Source organism: Physeter macrocephalus, chromosome 4 (assembly GCF_002837175.3).
Source record: "Physeter macrocephalus isolate SW-GA chromosome 4, ASM283717v5, whole genome shotgun sequence".
NCBI classification, from domain to species: domain Eukaryota; kingdom Metazoa; phylum Chordata; class Mammalia; order Artiodactyla; family Physeteridae; genus Physeter; species Physeter macrocephalus.
Window position 1 is genome coordinate 74710410 of NC_041217.1, and position 18386 is coordinate 74728795.

Consider the following 18386-nt stretch of genomic DNA (forward strand, 5'->3'; position numbering starts at 1 on the left):
CCTTCTGTATTAATTAACAATATGTTCCTTCAGCAGTCAGGTACCCCATTTGTTCTACTTTTGTACATACTGCACGTTTTACACAGGTATTTCAAGCTATTAATCTTTATTCTGCCTCCCGAACACTGAAGCAGTGACCCTCTTTCCTTTCGTCATCTATCCTATATTATTGTCCCAATAATAGTAATATAGTACTATGTATAGTAGTAACCTGTACTCTCTTTTAATCGTCACAAAATCCTGTAAAGTGTTAATATTCTTGGATCCACTTTGCAGACATAGAAACGGAGGTTCACAGAGGTTAAATCAGTCATTCCAAATCAAACAGCCTTTAAGTGGCAGGGAAGGTGGCATCCAGGATCTGGGCTCAAACAACTAGCCCCAATGTAGAATATTAAGTAAGGCCCTATGAGGGTTGGGACAGAGGTTCTGACGTAAAGGGTTCCTAGTCAATAAGCTATCTGATAAATACACAAAACCAACACCAGAAGTCCATTTGCGGGGCGTATTTTTTATTTGTTTAGTTTTATAAGGTTTTGTTTCGTTTGGAAGGAGTGATTATGCCCTGCAAGCTTTTGTCATTTCACTCACCTCTCCCGACCTGGCCCTGTCCAGCCCCTCCCTGGCTGGATCGAGGTCCGGAGGCTGGAGGCCAAAGGCTGCCCAGGCAGGTGGGGACCTCCGAGGCAGAACCGCCGCCTCGAGTCGCGCCGCTAACGGCGAAACACTGACGCGGTTGGACCGCGCCATTCCCCCCAAGCGATAAGGGGCGTAATCTTGGCATCGTCCTTAAAGATGAGTAGGAAAAGGATAGTGAAGGTGACTATCTTCCCCCCCTGCCCTTTGTCTTTCTGCTGTCCAGCTGAATCCCCAGCGTCCATCCCCTGACCTGATTTACTAAGGAAGTCGTGTGGAATAACGGAGGGCGAAAGCCATTGATTGCAATTACGGTAACTCGGTTGCTAAGCCGAACGGGCTCATTTACATATAATTTGCATGTTCCTGTGCTTTCTGAAGTACACGATAAGTCTGCACTCCTTTAACAGGGCACCCACGCCCGCCTGCCACACTGCCGCTCTCTGCTGTAGCCCGGGAGCCCCTTCCCCTTATCCAGCAAATTTTACTTCCCTTTCAGCTTCTTTAGCCTCGTAAACTCTGCCTCTTAGGTCCGCCTCCCAAAGATTGGCCCCTCCTCCCACCCGTAAGCTCCTCCCTCAGTCTTCTCCTCCCTCCCCAGCTGCCAAATATCTCTTCCCCGCCCCCTTCTCTATTTCTGAACAGGCATGTTCCAGGCAGCTCACCCGACTCCCTAGATTACTATGGGATCGGTAGGGTCCTGAGCGTCGGAGAAGCAAGAAAGCATAGCCCACGAAGAAGGGCCTGAACTCAGAAGAAAATCGAGATCTGCTGGGGATTTTTTTTTTTTGGTCTTGGTTGTGCGAGGGAGGAAGAGAAAGTTGTGAGGCCCGGTCGAAAGTGAGGCAGCGCGAAGGCCCCCTCAGGCGGCGCCGAGGGCAGCCCCGGCAGCCGGGGCCTGGTGCAGGCGCCGCGGCCGCTGTCAGGGAAGCGCAGGCGGCCAATGGAACCTGGGAGCCGCCGCTGCTGCTGAGGCGGCGGTGTCGGCAGCCCGACCCCGACCGCCCGCACCCCCTCCGCCGGGGTCCCCCGGAGGTGAGCTGCTCCTACCCCGTGAGTGCCCCCTGCCCTGTGTGTGAAGGGGTCCCTCTCCCACCCTGTCCCGCACAGCGTCCCCCGCCCCCACACCTGGGTTTGACTACAAAACTGCCCTCCCGGTGGCAGCTGCACCCCGGGTTCCTTCTCCACCCTTTTTTCCCAAGCCTGGGGTCCTCCTCTGCTTTTTGGCTTCCTCTTCTGTTTAGCTCCTCCCTCTGCCCGGGGATTCCCCCCTCCCTCACTCTTAGCCCTGTTGCCTCCGTCCCGAATTATTTTAAGTCGTCAACCCTTTCCACATCACGACGCCTTTTATAATGTCCATCCTTGTTTGTTTTTCCTCGTTGTCTGTGCTCCAGCCCCGAATCTTTCCCAAGGCCTCCGCCTTTACCCCTTTTCCTATTTTGTCCCTTTCCTCCGATGTCTCTATGCCACCCCAGCACTGGGTTCCTTTTTCCCTGATCTAAAGATTGTGGCCCTCTCTTCCTCTGCTGCTTCTGATTCCGTTACCTCACTGCCACCCACCCAGCTCCTGGCTTCCAAGAATTGTCTATTCCCTTCTCCCGAAGGGATCTAGGCTCTTACCATCATTCCCAAAGTACTACTTACATTCTCCTTTGACCTTAAGCCTTACCCTTCTTCTCTGGAGTGCTTTATGATTCCTGTAACTTTCTTTAACTTCCCTCTACCCTTCCTCAATTCCCCCAACCTCTGGAGGTTTGTTCCTGTAGAAGAGAGATCTGACAGTGCCCCTTCCCATTCAGGATTTCCAACTTCGACACCTCCCTCGAGTTTCAAGGGTTTTGCTGAGCCTTGTGACACTTGGTTCTGTTTTCCCTATGGTCTTTACCTTTACAAACCACTTATTTCTGGATCAGCTAAACCTTGAGCTAAGAAGAAAATGTGTTGGGAGGAGGGGGAGCCTCAGCTGTCTCAGGCTTTTCTCTGGACAGAAGGGTGTTTCTGAAGGATGGAGCAAGTTTAAAAGAAGTTCCTATCAGATTACACTTTGTTGGAGGAACGAACAGTCCTGCATGGAAACTGAATGAGGTTGTGAGAAATTTTGTTTTGGATTATTTAATTTTAGGCTTGTCTTAAAGGGATCACAGAATAGAGTCTCCTCCCACTCCTAAGAGGAATCAGTTTACTGTCTGTGGCTTCACTAGAATGGTTTTGGTTGATTCCTTAAGAGTTTAGGCCTGGAGTGGGGTTGGTCAGGGGGTAACTGGGAAAAGGAACATGAGACAGTGGAAAGAGCTTGTATATTCAGAATCAGGACTCCTGAGTTCAGCATGTGACTTCCTCACTTGACCTTTAGAGTGACTTTTTTTGGGAAAATGGTCCGCTCTGTAGGCATCAGTGCAGTAATAGGCTTATAGCAGGATGTGGGTTGGGGGAAAAAATTAGACTTAATTATTTGTTTACAAAACATTCTGGGTTCCTCAGGCACAAGGTATTTATGAGTAGTGATTTAGTTGTTCTGAGAATTTTCTTTCATTCTGGTCTCTCTGTTGGGCCTTTCTAGTCTTACAACCATGGGAGTAAATCAGTTTGAAGGACAAGCTCCAGGCCAGCTTCTTTCATCTGCCTTGCCTTCTTCCCCCACTGCTGTAAGTTGCTGACCACCTTTGCTGTTCCTCTTGTACTTGAGCCATAACTCCAGATTCTGTACATGGAAAGTATGTTTGTGGGAAAGTCCTTTGAAGAAACTGGCTGGAAAAGAAAACTTGGAGTGAGTTAGGCCTTAGGAAACTAGTTGCTTCCTTGTATGCCATGTCTCTTGGCCTGCGTTAGCGAAGAGAGCATATGAAGTTCCATTCATCTTCCTACTCCACGCCTGTTTGAAAGTAATCATGCTGCCTCATCCCACTTCTCCCTTTGTCTCCCTCCTCGTTAGCCAGTGTCCAATCTCATAATTCCACTTTTTAGGAGCAGCTTCACTCCTTGGAAGCACCCCCAAAGAGAAGTCATATTTCCCCTAGTTTCCCTGCTTCCTTCTCAGAGCTGGGTCCACACTGCACAAGAACATGTTTGTTGAATGCCATCTAAAGCAGCAAATTGAGATTCTTTGATTTGGGGAAGAAGTTTGAGAGGGACCTCTCAGTAACTGGCATGAGACAAGAGAGGGCCTAGTTCAAGTGCATTTGGAGCTTGCAGCAGGAAGGAACAATTCAGAGAGAGGTGAGTGTACAGGTTGCTTTCTTTGCCATCTGTCTGTTACAGCAGGGGCTCCCAGAGCTGGCTTGGGCTGTCTGGCTGGAATCTGCTTATACCAGCTCTATAGCCCTGAACAGAATTCTCAGCTTGATTCAATATTGACTTAACTACCCAGAGACCACTGCTCTCCCTACCCTCCTGTTGGTAGCTTGAGAATGCCCTCTCCCCTGATGCCACCCTGCCTTGGGGCCTTGGGTAAGTGTTTACCTGGTTCCTGGTAGGGCTTGAGCCTGTTTGACTGCTCGGCTCTTTGTTTCTATAAGGAGAAGGTTGTACTCAATCTCCATTTTTACCGTTAAGGTTAAGGGGGAAAGATGAGCTCAGACCTCCTTAAAGAAAGGTTTGAGTTAAACCTTGAGATGTGAGGAGGAAATTCTCAACCACGGAACAGGCAGCTTAGGATGATTAGGAGTCTCTTTAGAAGAGCAACTTCTTTTAAAAATTACTACTAAAGGCATACATGCATTTGAACAAATCCAATTGTACTTAAAGAGTTTATGATGAAAATCAATACTCCCTTTCCCTTCATCCCTACTCCTAGAGTTAACGTCTTAATTATTTCAGTGTTTCTCTCTGACAGTTATTGCCATAGCCTTAGATAAAATGCTTGTGCCTTTGTTTCTTGGTTTATTAATTGTTACAAAAGAAGATTGCACTTTAGAAGATTCACACCTCTTGCTTATATATTGTCATTTTTATTTCTACTGGAAGCCTGTGTCACTTTTTTTTTTTTTTGGCTGCGTTGGGTCTTTGTTGCTGCGCTCAGGCTTTCTCTAGTTGCAGTGAGCGGGGGCTACTCTTCTTGTGGTGTGCAGGCTTCTCATCACGGTGGCTTCTCTTGTTGCGGAGCACGGGCTCTAGGCGTGTGGGCTTCAGTAGTTGTGGCATTTAGGCTCAGTAAGTAGTTGTGGTTCACGGGCTCTAGAGTGCAGGCTCAGTAGTTGTGGCATACAGGCATAGTTGCTCCGCGGCATGTGGGATCTTCCCAGACCAGGGCTCGAACCCGTGCCCCTGCATCGGCAGGCAAATTCTTAACCACTGCACCACCAGGGAAGTCCCCTGTGTAACTTTAAATAACATATTTGAATCTTCTGTTCTTTCCATTAACTTTTAATAACCTCTCTTAACTATCTACCTTGTAGGATGAAGATATTGGCGCCACTGCTCTTTTTTCCAATTCACATGATCCATCTCAAAGGGGTCTTTTTTTTTTTTTCAAAGGGATCTTTTAAAAGGAAGTGGAAAATTGAGCTCATGTGGCGCACGGGCTTAGTTGCTCCGCGGGCATGTGGGATCTTCCCAGACCAGGGCTCGAACCCGTGCCCCTGCATCGGCAGGCAAATTCTTAACCACTGCACCACCAGGGAAGTCCCCTGTGTAACTTTAAATAACATATTTGAATCTTCTGTTCTTTCCATTAACTTTTAATAACCTCTCTTAACTATCTACCTTGTAGGATGAAGATATTGGCGCCACTGCTCTTTTTTCCAATTCACATGATCCATCTCAAAGGGGTCTTTTTTTTTTTTTCAAAGGGATCTTTTAAAAGGAAGTGGAAAATTGAGCTCACCTATCCACTTGGAGGCAGAGCACTAAATTAGATGATCTCTTAAAAGGGTCATTCTGTGAAAATACAGAAACATATAAAAATGTGAGGATTAATCTGAACCAATTGTATTTATCTAGTTCATGGAAAAAGATTTTAAGAAGGGAATGGTGATTAACTGAGTGAGGAAATTGATTTGGGGCTCTTTATATCCTGTCCTACCAGAGAACAATCCACCAAGTCCTTTAACGGAGGCCATGGAGGGTTGTTTGCCTAGAATCTTTTGAGATGATGAGAGGTGGGAAGCCATGTTAAGTGATAGCATTCCCTCCCCCCAGTCTTCTGCAGACATTTACTTAAATGCTCAGTCACAGAACACATGCATATGTACCCTCTCTGTCCCCTTTCACTGCTGCTATTCTCTGCTTTGCCCTGAACAACCCTCTGATGCTCAGCTGAAGATTCCCTGCATTGCCCAGACATAATGTGTGGAGCCAGTTGGCTTTCAACATGCCCCCCCCACACACACCCATGCCCCTTTCCTAGAAGCCAGCTGCTAGTCTGGGGCGGGTCGGCCTCTTCAGTTCCCTTCCAGTCTCCCTGGAAGGCCAGTTTAGGCTCCCAGTGTGAAATGTGGAGCCTCAGTTGTCTGAATGTCCTTGAGAGCCATAGGAGTCATTTGATCCTAAAGGTTTGGATTTCCTTCTCTAGTGTTTTTCTTGTTCTCTGACTTATAAGGGGAAGGGTGGTGAATACAGAAACTGTTTCTTCCTTTTTCGCTTTCTAGTCCTTTCACTCTCTTTAGAATAGTTACTTATCAAAGCTATATTTTCTTTGCATTTGAAAATGAGTGAATTGATGTTGAGGACCATCTCTGGATTTAGGCTTGGGAGAATCCATTTCATATTTCTTATTGCCTAAATTGCCAAAACAACCTAAATTTCCTTCAACTCCTCCTTTTCCCCATGACTTGCTTCAGATGCAGGCAGTTCCTGAGGATCAGAAAGGCCAGGAGGGGGGCCTAGCTCCAGTTTGGTAGTTTCTAGTGGCAGAGCTGCCTATACCGGAGAGGAGTTTGGTTTTCCTCCTTCTCTTGACATTGTCTGTTCCCTGGAGAGTAGAGGCTGCCAAATCGGGGACCTGTTCTATTCAGCGGGAAGTCCCCTGAATACTGTGATGTGAGATTTCTAACTGAGCCCTGGAATAAAAGAAATGATGGTCTCCTTTCCTTCCTTCCTGGTGCCAGTAATAATCCCAATTGTGACCATTTCCAAATCTTCTGTGTTTCCTAGTGAAGTCTGAGATGCTGTTTGTGGAGAATGTCTGAACTTCATTTCCCTTGCAAGTTTTGAAAAGTGGATTTTTAGGAGCTTTTGGTGACTTGGAAGTCTCTGGAGTAGAGGAAAAGAGAAAAATGTGCCAAGCATAGAGAGATTGAGAAAAAAGAGTTGGTTGTATAAAGTGATTGAGGCTGTTGTGTGAGTTTCTAAGCAGACCTAAAATGTAGTGGTCCCAGTTGAATTTGAGTGACCCTCTGGTGCAGTGTCCTACAAAGGTGCGGCAGGGAATGACTAAAGCTTCCTTCTTATTATTCCTGTGCAACCCATAGTCGCGAGTAGAGACAGATCCGCACAGGCAGCCATGCTGGTTCTGCTGCTCAGAGGGCACTGCCTCATTTGGGACAGAGCGTAGTGAAAGAGTTGCCACCTTTTTGCTGATCCAAAGCTCAAAACTGCATCAGAGAAATTAAATTTGGGGATGAACTTCTTGCTTGACAGAGTTGGGAGAAAGATAAACCAAAGTAGCCATTTTTGATGCTTTCTGAGAACTTGAGTTCCCCATCTGTCTTCCTGCAAAACTTTAGTGGTTGACTGCTGGGAGTCAGGGAGCTGTACTGTATAATGTTGGGCAAATGAAGGTAACCTTGAGTCTTAACATTTCAGAGGTGCAAGAAGAGGCACTGGAAGAGTGGCAGTGGAAACCGGGGCTTTGCAGAGTGACTAGAGAATCTGTATCTTGAGCCTCCTTCCACTTACCCAAAGTATATGCACCCAGGTTCACTAGTGTCAAAGCTGGTGTCACTATCAGTTGGAAATTACCTGCATTCCAGCTCCACAGTTGCTTCTGCCTTCCTCTTGCTCATGCTCTTGAGTGTGTCTTAGATTCACTCTATTTGTATTTTTGTGAAGAGGCCTCTGAGTCCATTGCTGACTACAGCCAGACTCCGGAGCTGGGTTGATCTGACATTAACAGTGTGCCTCTCCCAGTCGTTGCTTTGAAATTTCCTCCTGTTCTGCACTGATTCTCCTGATTTGGATTTGGTGAGGCTCTGAAGAATCATTCTAGAAAGGCAATGGCTTTTATCAACAGTGTTCTCTCACTGACTTTCCTTCTGAGAGTCCCTCCAGAGAGGGATTCTTGTTTATGTGATTCCTGCCCCTCCCTGTTCTTTGGACATTCTAGACACATGAGTTCCAGCCTGATATCTTTTTGCCTTCTCACAGCCCCTCCAGTTCTTGGAGTGTGTGTATGAGAATGGGGAAAGCAGTGTTGGGATAATTGTTTTGGAAGAGTCTCAAGTAACGGGTATTAACTGCAATTCACTTCCCGTATAAACAACATGTGTGTGTGCACACGCATTGTTTACTAACCTTTTAGGTGATTAGGATTCAACTAGCATTTGTTAAGCACTACTGTGTGCCAGGGACTGTGTTAGATCATTTTACACACATAAAGTTACTTATTCTACACAGCAACAATAAGAAGTAGATATGTTTTTCCCATTTTGCAGTTGAGGAAACTGAAACTCAGAAGGTATGTGGTTTGTATAAGTTTACACATCTCATAATGGCAGAGCCAGGATTTTGAACCTCAGCCTATTTGACTCCAAGTTCAGGAGTTTTTCCACTATCCTTCAGCTTTCACAGCACTTGAGAAAGGGAGAATGATGTCATGAAGTCAGACAAACAGAGAAATGGCACACTTCAGCAGGGATGATGGTTGTTTTAGAGCTTTTTCTTCTCAGTGAAGCCTGGTGTGGTATTTGCTGGCCCTTATTTCTTGGGAACTTTGAGTATAAAACGGAAGGTAAGAAAGTATCTGTAACTAGAAAAATACATCAAGATTTTAACACTAGGGCTTCCCTGGTGGTGCAGTGGTTGAGAATCTGCCTGCTAATGCAGGGGACACGGGTTCGAGCCCTGGTCTGGGAGGATCCCACATGCCGCGGAGCAACTAGGCCCGTGAGCCACAACTACTGAGCCTGCGCATCTGGAGCCTGTGCTCCGCAACCGCGATGAAGAGTGGCCCCCGCTTGCCACAACTAGAGATAGCCCTCGCACAGAAACGAAGACCCAACACAGCAAAAATATATTAATTAATTAATAAACTCCTACCCCTAACATCTTCTAAAAAAAAAAAAAAAGATTTTAACACTAAATAAAGGTGTGATGTTCAGGACCAGTGTATGGAGTGTTATATGAGGAAGAAAATACAGTTCAAAGAGGAAAAGGAAAAGGTTATTGGCAGGCATTTAAAGGGAGATATGGAGGTAGAAAAACATTTGAAGAGTTGGGGACAAGGGAATTAAAACCAGAATTGCTTCCCAGTCTACCTGAAGAATTTGTAAACCTATATGAACAAAACACATATAAAGCAGCATTCTGCAAATACAAGTTAAGAATAGAGGCTAAGCTGAGTGACTAAGTGCAGAAGGAATGAAGAGTAATGTAGCAATCAGAAGTGGAGAGAGGTAGTCAGGGAAAGCTTCCTGGGAGGAGAGGACTTTTCATCTGATTTTGAATGAGTCCAGGAAGACATAAAGAGAGGAGGTGCCAGGGAAGGTTTCATGGTGAAGGGAAGACCTGAGGATGGCACCACTAACCAGTGTGTGTACGTGTCTCCCTTTCTGTTCCTTTCTCCCTCCCTCCTTCCTTCCGTAGCCTGGAAGCTCGAAGTCTGGCTGTGGCCATGGGAGACACGGTAGTGGAGCCTGCCCCGCTGAAGCCAACTTCTGAGCCCACTCCTGGCCCATCAGGGAACAATGGGGGCTCCTTGCTAAGTGTCATCACGGAGGGGGTCGGGGAACTATCACTGATAGACCCTGAGGTGGCCCAGAAGGCCTGCCAGGAGGTGCTGGAGAAAGTCAAGCTTTTGCATGGAGGCGTGGCCATCTCTAGCAGAGGCACCCCACTGGAGTTGGTCAATGGGGATGGTGTGGACAGTGAGATCCGTTGCCTGGACGATCCACCCTCCCAGATAAGGGAGGAGGAAGATGAGATGGGGGTCACGGTGGCCTCGGGCACAGCCAAGGGAGCAAGAAGGCGGCGGCAGAACAACTCGGCCAAACAGTCTTGGCTACTGAGGCTGTTTGAGTCGAAACTGTTTGACATCTCCATGGCCATTTCATACCTGTATAACTCCAAGGAGCCTGGAGTGCAAGCGTACATTGGCAACCGGCTCTTCTGCTTTCGTAATGAGGACGTGGACTTCTATTTGCCCCAGTTGCTTAACATGTACATTCACATGGATGAGGACGTGGGTGATGCCATCAAGCCCTACATCGTCCACCGTTGCCGCCAGAGCATTAACTTTTCTCTCCAGTGTGCCCTGTTGCTGGGGGCCTACTCTTCAGACATGCACATTTCCACTCAACGACACTCCCGCGGGACCAAGCTACGGAAGCTGATCCTCTCAGATGAGCTGAAGCCAGCTCACCGAAAGAGGGAGCTGCCCTCCTTGAGCCCAGCCCCTGACACAGGGCTGTCTCCCTCGAAAAGGACTCACCAGCGCTCTAAGTCAGATGCCACCGCCAGCATAAGTCTCAGCAGCAACCTGAAACGAACTGCCAGCAATCCTAAAGTGGAGAATGAGGATGAGGTAAAATTCCCGGGAGGGATAGGGGTAAGCAAGGTGGCATGGAGACAGGATGTCTGACATAGGGTTACTCTGTCCTTCTCTCTCCGTCCCTCTGTTTCATTTCACTGATAAAAGCATGGAATGTTAGAATGGAAAAAGACCTTAGAATTCATGTATTCCAGCTGCCTCATTTTACAAAGGAAGAACTCGGAGACCCAGAGAGATAAAGTGACTTTCCTCAGGTCATATAGCTAACAGCAAGGCTGATACTCCTGACTCTGTCCAATGTGTTTTTACTAAACTGCACCGCCATTCTCTTAACTGAGAACTGTGGCAGAGGCCCTCCCCAGCCTGACTTGAAACCTGGGATATCTACCAGGACCTCTCAGAGCAGCAACCATGGGGGAGGAGAAGGGACCCTGTGTGTGAATTTTGTGTGTGCTGGGGGAGGGGAGATGTTAAGTAGAACCTCAGCTTCATTCTCCTAGCCACTCCTCCTCATAATCCCTCTCCCCCAGTCCCTGAAGAGCCTGCTGTTTGTTGACATAAGGGTAAGGTTCATTCCCTTTCATTGAGGCATCTGCAGAATGCCCTCCCACCTGCCTTTCCTTGGGGGAAAGGATGTCTTGCTTGTCTTTTTCCCATATCATTTGGGAGAAGCACAAAAGGAAGAGGGAAGCAGTCCTGGTAACAGAGTAAATCTTGGGCATACCCATTGTCTAGTCAAGGACCTGAAACCTAAAGAAGAGAAAGCAGCAGTCAGGGTATCCCATTTAGGATATAGAGCAGGGATGACATAAGCACATCAGTAGGTTACACTCACCTTTCATTCCATGTCTGGACAGATAGCAGGGGGAGTTGCCCGGTGGACAACCAGTAGTGTCAGTGACCTGATGTCCCAGCCAGACAATGGTGCCCCAGTCCCCACCCCACCCCCAACTCACCACCAGCCACGCTCCCATCCTGGCTGCCAGCCTAGCCTAGAAAAGAAGGGAGAAAAGAACGAGGAATTTGCGTTGTTGGAAAATGCATATAGTTGTGCTGGCATCTGCCTCTGTGGGGCACATAACCCACCCACATTTTTGATACAATGGGACTTCTTTCAACTAGAGAGAGGTCAGAGTGACTAGGGAAGGGAAAAGGCAAGAGCAGGGGAGACTACAGAGCCTGGTCTCTCTGGAAATTCGGTATTTTATTATGAGAATAATAGTGAAGCTAAAGGAACTAACATTTATTGAGCACTTACTACGTGCCAAGCATCATGTCAAATACTTTACATTTAATCCTCACAACAACCCTAAGAGACAGCTATTATTTTACCATTGAGGAAACAGAGCAGTTAGATGATTTGCCCCAGGTCTCTCAACCAGTGCATATCAGACCAGGCCTCAGCTGTCAGAGTCCATATGGGGAAGAACAGCCTAGGCCTTAGCCATGAAGGTTTCCACATCCATGCACAGGCAGAGCCCTAGTGTTCTCAGAACCAGAATAGACCATTTTCATTTCTGGTTGAGCTTGGCAGGGCAGCCCAGGGTCATGAAGGGAGGCTGTTGCACAGCAAGAAGAATCATCCAGAGCCGGTGGGACTAAGGTCGTGTAGTGTTTGGGATCTCCTCCTCTTGGGGTATCAGAGGGAGCCTGTATCAGTGTGAGTGGGAGCAGTTGCAGGTGAATCCCTTGGTGCCTCTTGGCTTTTCTCTGCAGGCATTTTGTAGTTATCATCTTAGGACCAGAAAAACTGAGGCCTCTGGCTTTTCTTACTCTGTGTTGGTCCTCAGTCCCTCTTCCTTGCATCTAACTCCTGCCTAGGATGGGATTTGGGGTGATGCTGAGACACAGTTATTCTGTGAGTGCTTAAATCCTCCAGGTTGGCTTCTCCAGCTGCCATCCTTCCCAACCTGGCTCCTTTTATCTTGGGTCAGTAGATCCAGGAAAGGAAGGAGATACCATGTCCCCAGGCACTCCCATGTTATCTGATGCTGGCAGAAAGAGACACCTGAATCCACTGCGGCTCCTCAGGAAATGTGAGAGTGAGAGGCACCAGGAGTCTAAGCACTGGAGCCTTCAGCACAGAGGGCTCTCCACACCCCTTTGGCATTTTGAGTATACATCTTTCAAGGCCTTTGTCTCCCAAATACCAAGGGAATTGTTTTTCTTTCTTTCTAATACTCCTTCTCCCCATCATGCAACATTTATTCACTCAGCATATAGCTCTTGAGCTTGTATACTGTGTGGAGCCCTGCACTAGAGGCAGTGGAGGATGTAGGATAAAATGCCGTCCTTCACTCCAGGAACTTACAAGATAGTATGGAGATCACATTAACTAGGAAATTGTTTACTTTGTGACTCTTGATTTTGTATCCTGAAACTTTACTGAATTTATTAGTTCTAACAGTTTCTTGGTGGAGCTTGTGACTCTCTTGAAATGTTGATTCCTGCATGTGAGGAGGAAGTATACAGCTTCCTAAAACAAAACATAATTATCTCAAGTCTGAGCAGAGACTCCAGAAGGAGAGACACACCGCTCCCCATCTCTCGCTTTCCTGTGGGTTCGGAGTTTAATCCTACCCTCCTGCCACCAGTAGGGAAGCTCAGGAGGGTGAAGAGAGGCCTCAAGGAAAAGGCCCAGGTGCTCATACAAGTCTCTTCCTGCCTGGGGTATCCCCTACAGAGTTCTTCTCTGCCCAGATCTCACAGAAGATTGTTTTCTTTTAATGAGGAATCCTTTACGCTCTCCCCTACATTCAGAGGGCTCTAGCACTGATTCCTTCCATCTCCCACCGTTCTCCACCCCTCCAAGCCCACTCCTTCAAAGCAGTTTCTATCAGTCTAGTCAGAGAACTCTGTTCAGGCAGTTTTGCAGTTGTAACCAAATGGTAAATATTCTGGCATTAGGTTGGGGGTGCAGGGGGCAGTAATTTAGCTGCTAGCCCCCCACCCCACATAATGACACTTGTAGATCAGCTTTGTCTTCTCAGGGCTGTAACCTTTGTACAGAGAAATATGCTGCATATCACACTGTAAGCCCCAGCAGGCCTTTCAGCCTAATAGAGTGTGATGTCAGCTTCTTGGCCTCAAGCTTTTCTCCTTGGAGCTGACTCAGTTTGAGTGACTCAAGCCTACAGAGTAGGAGAGAGGAGCAGGTCATGATATACCTCCCTTCCCCCAAGGCTGTTAATGAATCAGGACTGTCCTGTCTGTAGGAGAGTCAGCTGGAGCGTGGTTCATGGAACCAATATCCTGCCTGCTGTTCCTTCCCCACCTAGCTCATGAGTAAAAATTGAACCAGTAAGTCACCATAGCCTCTAGCATCCTCGCTGCCTCAATTCTCCCTCCCACCCCTGCCCAAAGCAGTTGTTGCCTTGGGACAGTGTTCGGCTTGGCTTCTCCCTCAAAGTGCCCCTCTCCCTAGGTTCTTCAAAGAAAGACCTGACTAGAGGACCTCCAGCTAGATAAGAACTTAAACAGTGGAATTAAGTAGTTGCTTGAAACGTGGATTGCAGAGTAGCTCAGTGACCACTGCCCTCCTGCCCTGGGAGTTCCTGGGACTTTGTCTCTCAAGTCCAGGCCCCTCCCTTGCTGCACACTTGTGCACACATATTGCCCCTTCTTCCTGCTCTGGGAGACCTTGGTGGACAGAACCCACGATGGGCCTGTGCACGAGCTGCAGCAAAGCCGCTGAATGAGCTTCAGTACCGGCCCTTTCCCCTGTTTTGCTTACAGACACACCAGTAAGACAGGAATGGGGTGAGGTTTAGCTAAATCCCCTGGGCTGGGACTAGGACAGCTGCTGCTGCTCAGTTACTCAGCTTTTTCAGATGGATTCAGCTGGTACCTGGCTCCCCAACTTATGTCAAAAAAAATTGTAATTTATTGAGTATCATGTGAAATACCCTGATAGGAAGGAAGCCTACAGAAGTTTGGTAGGTAAGAAAGTTATTCATCCTTAACTCCCGGCAGCATCTAGCCCAGAAGTTTCATGCTCATGGGTCCATGGTATCCCTTGTCACATGATTGAAGGTTGGGATTAGGTTTCCCAGGGTGATAATGAGGCTGATTAGAGAGGAGATGTACCTGGCACTGAAAGTTTAGTTCTTCTGCTTCCTCCTTGACGTTTCCAAGAAGCTGGAGGAACATGGGATTTCCAGCGTGAGGGCCATGAAGCTTGTTAAATTCAGTCTCTCGATGGTGGCCTCCATGGAGAAGGGGTTGGTTGAGAGCATGTGAGTGGATGAAAAGAAAGCAGGGAAGCTTGGCTGCGCGGATACCTCCCTGAGGGATCCAGCTTTAGGATTTGTCCCAGAAGGAAGACTTGTGCAGGCAAGAATAGAAGGGAAGAAAGTGAAAAGCAGAGGACAGTGTCTCTTCAACCCTTCTGACCTCAAGGTTTGCACTAGCTTTCCAGCATCTTCCACAAGTGTCAAGATTCTGGGCAAGTGGCATTTGTGGGTTGACTTTCTTTCATTAAAGCAGAAAGGTAGAGCTACACAAGAGAAGCAGTTATGATCCAAGTTGGAGCTAAATTCTTTGCCTTTGTCTCTCTCCCTTCCCTCCCCGCCCCCTTCTTCTCCCCTTGCCCTCCGGCCCTTTCCCAGGAGCTCTCCTCCAGCACCGAGAGTATTGATATTTCATTCAGTTCCGTAAGTGGGGCCAGGCTGGGACTGGGTGGCAGGCTCCCCCCATGGCCGCATTTCCTCTCCGTCCCCAGGTCTTCTGAGTCCCCAGGCCAAGGCTGGAGTTAAAAGGTGCCTTTTCTTCCTGGGACATCAGCTCCTCCCTCCCAGGCCTTCCAGACCTGGAGGAGCCCCCTGCTGTTTATTGCTGGTGCTCTGAGCCCAGGCTGAATGGGGCTCAGCTGATCCTTCTCCCAGAGACAACTGGGATGCAGTGCAACTCAGCCCCCAGCCCCTGGGTCTCTAGAGCAAACAGCTGGGAGAGAGGTAGAATTTACCCCTGGATTGGAGCCAAAAACTGCTTGGCAGGAAACCCTGAGGATCCTGTTTCTCCCACCCAGAACCCTTTCCCCATGGCTTCTGCCATCAGACCATCAAATACTTATTCAGTGTCTTCCAAATGCTAGGCCCTGTGCTGGGTGAGCTGACCCGAAAAGCAAACAGGATTTGGCCTGAAGGAAAGTTTTGCCTCCCCACAGCCAGTTTTCTTTTTAACTTCAACCACATTTCTTCCAGGTCTGAGTTCTTCCCTTTCCCAGCTCACTGCCCACGACGTTCCTTAATCCTCATTCTCCTTTCTTGTTCCCTCTGAACTAACCCCTGACCCTCTGGTCCCACAGGGTCTCGGACCTTGTTGCTGGGCAGAGACGTGAGAGGAAATGCTGGACCCTCTGGGAGTTTGGATGATTTTTTTACACTTTATTTTTGATTTGTCTACCCAATCAGTTTGTTCTGTGCTGATCCCCTTTCAGTCATGATTCCTGTCTCCTCCGGTGTGGCAGTGCCTCTCTCTCGAGGCCTGAGGTCATATTTCCAACATGCTGACATAACTTAGGGGCCCCCGACCCAAATGCTGAATTGAGGATGGGAAGGAATTCTGTTGTTTCTAATCTGAGATAACTATGAATTGTTTGGGGTGGAGGGTCCTTGGGACGTGACCATTTGCCACCTGAGTGGATGGATTAGGAGATAAGGATGAACGAAGGAGTGAGTCTCCAAATTTCCTTTTCCTTTCTTTCTCTTTCTCTATTAAGCCCCTGGGATATTTCCAGGGACCACAGAAGTCTAGTTCTATTGTCTTCCTGTCTTTATCTCTGTTCAACCCTGCCTCCCAAAGCATTCCTGACTGATTCAGACACCCTGTTTTTCATTATTGTATGGGGACCTGAGCCAGCCCCCTGTGGGGTAGAGGCTGAGAGATGAGCTGTCCCTTTGAACCCTGGCTCTGTGCACATGCAGAGGTGGGCATGGTACTGCCCAGCTTTCAAAAGAAGTTCTTTTTTGCAGCGTGAGGGAGTGAGGGTAGAAATTCTCACTCAGGAAACTAAGCAGGACACACAGAGAGGGAGAGAAGCCTGGTGAGTGAAATACTACTGTTTCTATAAGAGGAAGAGATACTGTTCTTATCTAGGTGAGGAGAGATGGAACGGGGTGGCAGCTATCCTGATAAAATGCCCCTTACGGTAGAAGGACTTAGGCTGGGAAAAGAGCCCTTCTTCCTGTCTAGCTGAGTCCATCTTTGTCCCCACCCCCGCCTTACTCCCCAGACTGACTTTGCCCTTTCTGAGAACGAAGTGCCCAACGTGAGCAGCCAAGCTCACAAGACGGAGCTAATATGGGGAGCCTAGTCCCTGAGAGGTAGGGGAAGAGGATCCATGGCGGATTCACTGAAAAAGACAGGTCTTCAGGGCCATCATCAGGGGCTGAAAGGAGCTGTTGTTTTCTCCACCCACCTGCCCACCCCTACCTCCTTCCATCTGCTTTTTCTTTCCCCATTGATTGTTCCCTCATTAGTGCAAAGTCAGCTCATCCTTCCCTCATCCCCTGCATGTGCATTGACCCTTTGTGAGAGGTTGTGGGGGGGATGCCGTGGAAAGCAACAAAAGTCACTTATGGATTGAGTCCTCCTTTGAAAGGGGAGATACTGACTCGCCGTTCCCCTCCTTAGCCTTGTGGGCCCTGGCGGAGACCCAGCCCAGGCCTCCAGGTGGGGAGAGGGACAGCCTTATTCGTGAGATGGGTGAAGCTCTTCAGGTGTAAGCATTTCTCTCTGGGTCCCTGGCTAACCTCTCTGGATGTCATCCCCCAACCCATCTTGAAGCCTTGGGACAGTTCCTCAGAAACTCAAGTCCAAGAGAAGAGGGGTGCACCTGGTGACCTGGATTCACACATTTCCCCCCCTCCCACCGCCTTACCCTCAAGAAATAGCCTGTGGAGAAGGACTGTGCTGGCTTTTCCACCTGTTCCCAGTTCAAGTTGACAGGGGTGGGTGGGATCTCCTACAAGGGCCTAAAGGTAGCTCCTTCCCTGGAGTTCTAGAGACACTGAGACTCCTGCCCTGCATGGCCAGGAGTGACTGGGCCACTTTTTTCTATGGTTTCTTCACCATCTTTTACTTCACCCCACCCCCCTGTAGCCCGTCAGACTGGCTCCTGAGCGAGAATTCATCAAGTCCCTGATGGCGATTGGCAAGCGGCTGGCCACACTCCCCACCAAGGAACAGAAAACACAGCGGCTGATCTCAGAGCTCTCCCTGCTCAACCATAAGCTCCCTGCCCGAGTCTGGCTGCCCACTGCTGGCTTTGACCACCACGTGGTCCGCGTGCCCCACACCCAGGCTGTTGTCCTCAACTCTAAGGACAAGGTAGGTGGGCTCTGGCCCAAACCATACCCCTCATCTGACTCTACTCCTGTCGTTGTCCAGGGTGTGTGTATGTGCCCAGGGGTGCCCCACCAGCATCCTAGACTCCCTCCATAGCTCACGTGCACGTGTCAGCCTTGACTTCACCTGAGTACTGTTGTGATTCCGAGGGCCCTCCTGTCCCCCTTCTTGGGCTTTGTTTTTCTGGATCAAAGGGCCTGATCTTTTCAGCTTGCCTCTTGCCATGTCTCAGGAGAGAGCCGCTCTCCTCCCCTCCTTACAGTCCTTTTGGTGGCTCTTCTCCAGCCCTTCTATAACTCTTAGGCTTTCCAGGTACAGCAACAGTGAGAGTAGAGAAATCTTTGTTTCTAAGACCTTTTCTGATCACAGTGGGCAGGGAGAAGGAGAGAATTAGCTAAATTAGTCTGCTGGTTGAAATGAGCACTAATGGTTCAGATTTTTTTCCCAGAAGACGTATTGAAGATTAGAATCCTGCTTGGAACGTTGCCCAACTTTTACCCAGTCTTTTTGTCTGTTTTTAGGACAAGCCCACAGAGGCATTCAGGCCTCTCTGAATGGGTGGTAATTGATGGTTTGGAATGGTTTTGCCCGGGTGCATCGTCTATATATTTTGAAGCTCAGCTGAAACATTTTAAAGACCTGTGTACTCTCTCAGCCAAATTCTTTTTTTTTTAAGACAGTGATGTAACAGTTTTATTTTAAAATATCAATATTTACACGACATCAGAAAGTATATACTTTGGCAACTAACTTCCCATGA

At 48.2% G+C, this 18386-nt stretch overlaps 1 protein-coding gene across 10 annotated transcripts; it reads left to right on the forward strand.

Annotated features, from left to right (window-relative positions):
• The first annotated feature begins 1298 nt into the window (after window positions 1-1298).
• Window positions 1299-18079, forward strand: PI4KB (phosphatidylinositol 4-kinase beta). 10 transcript variants are annotated; one of them, XM_028488829.2, is made up of 6 exons: window positions 1299-1671; window positions 2031-3281; window positions 3601-3852; window positions 9376-10312; window positions 14887-14931; window positions 17381-18078. In XM_028488829.2, the coding sequence occupies exons 4-6, from the start codon at window positions 9404-9406 to the stop codon at window positions 17720-17722; spliced, it is 1296 nt and encodes a 431-aa protein (XP_028344630.1). In that variant the 5' UTR covers window positions 1299-1671; window positions 2031-3281; window positions 3601-3852; window positions 9376-9403; the 3' UTR covers window positions 17723-18078. The 10 variants fall into 10 exon arrangements, with proteins under 10 accessions (XP_028344630.1, XP_028344628.1, XP_028344632.1 ...); XM_028488827.2 differs by having other exon boundaries at window positions 2031-2721; window positions 3197-3852; XM_028488831.2 differs by lacking the exon at window positions 2031-3281 and having other exon boundaries at window positions 1299-1689.
• Window positions 18080-18386: the final 307 nt, after the last annotated feature.

Excerpts from the sequence above, each read along its gene's own strand:
- PI4KB (XM_028488835.2), top strand. The coding sequence starts at position 9,404 with ATGGGAGACACGGTAGTGGAGCCTGCCCCGCTGAAGCCAACTTCTGAG. Across the intron at positions 10,313-14,886 it reads AAGTGGAGAATGAGGATGAG|GAGCTCTCCTCCAGCACCGA; the intron begins GTAAAATTCCCG and ends GCCCTTTCCCAG. Across the intron at positions 14,932-17,380 it reads TTGATATTTCATTCAGTTCC|CCCGTCAGACTGGCTCCTGA; the intron begins GTAAGTGGGGCC and ends ACCCCCCTGTAG.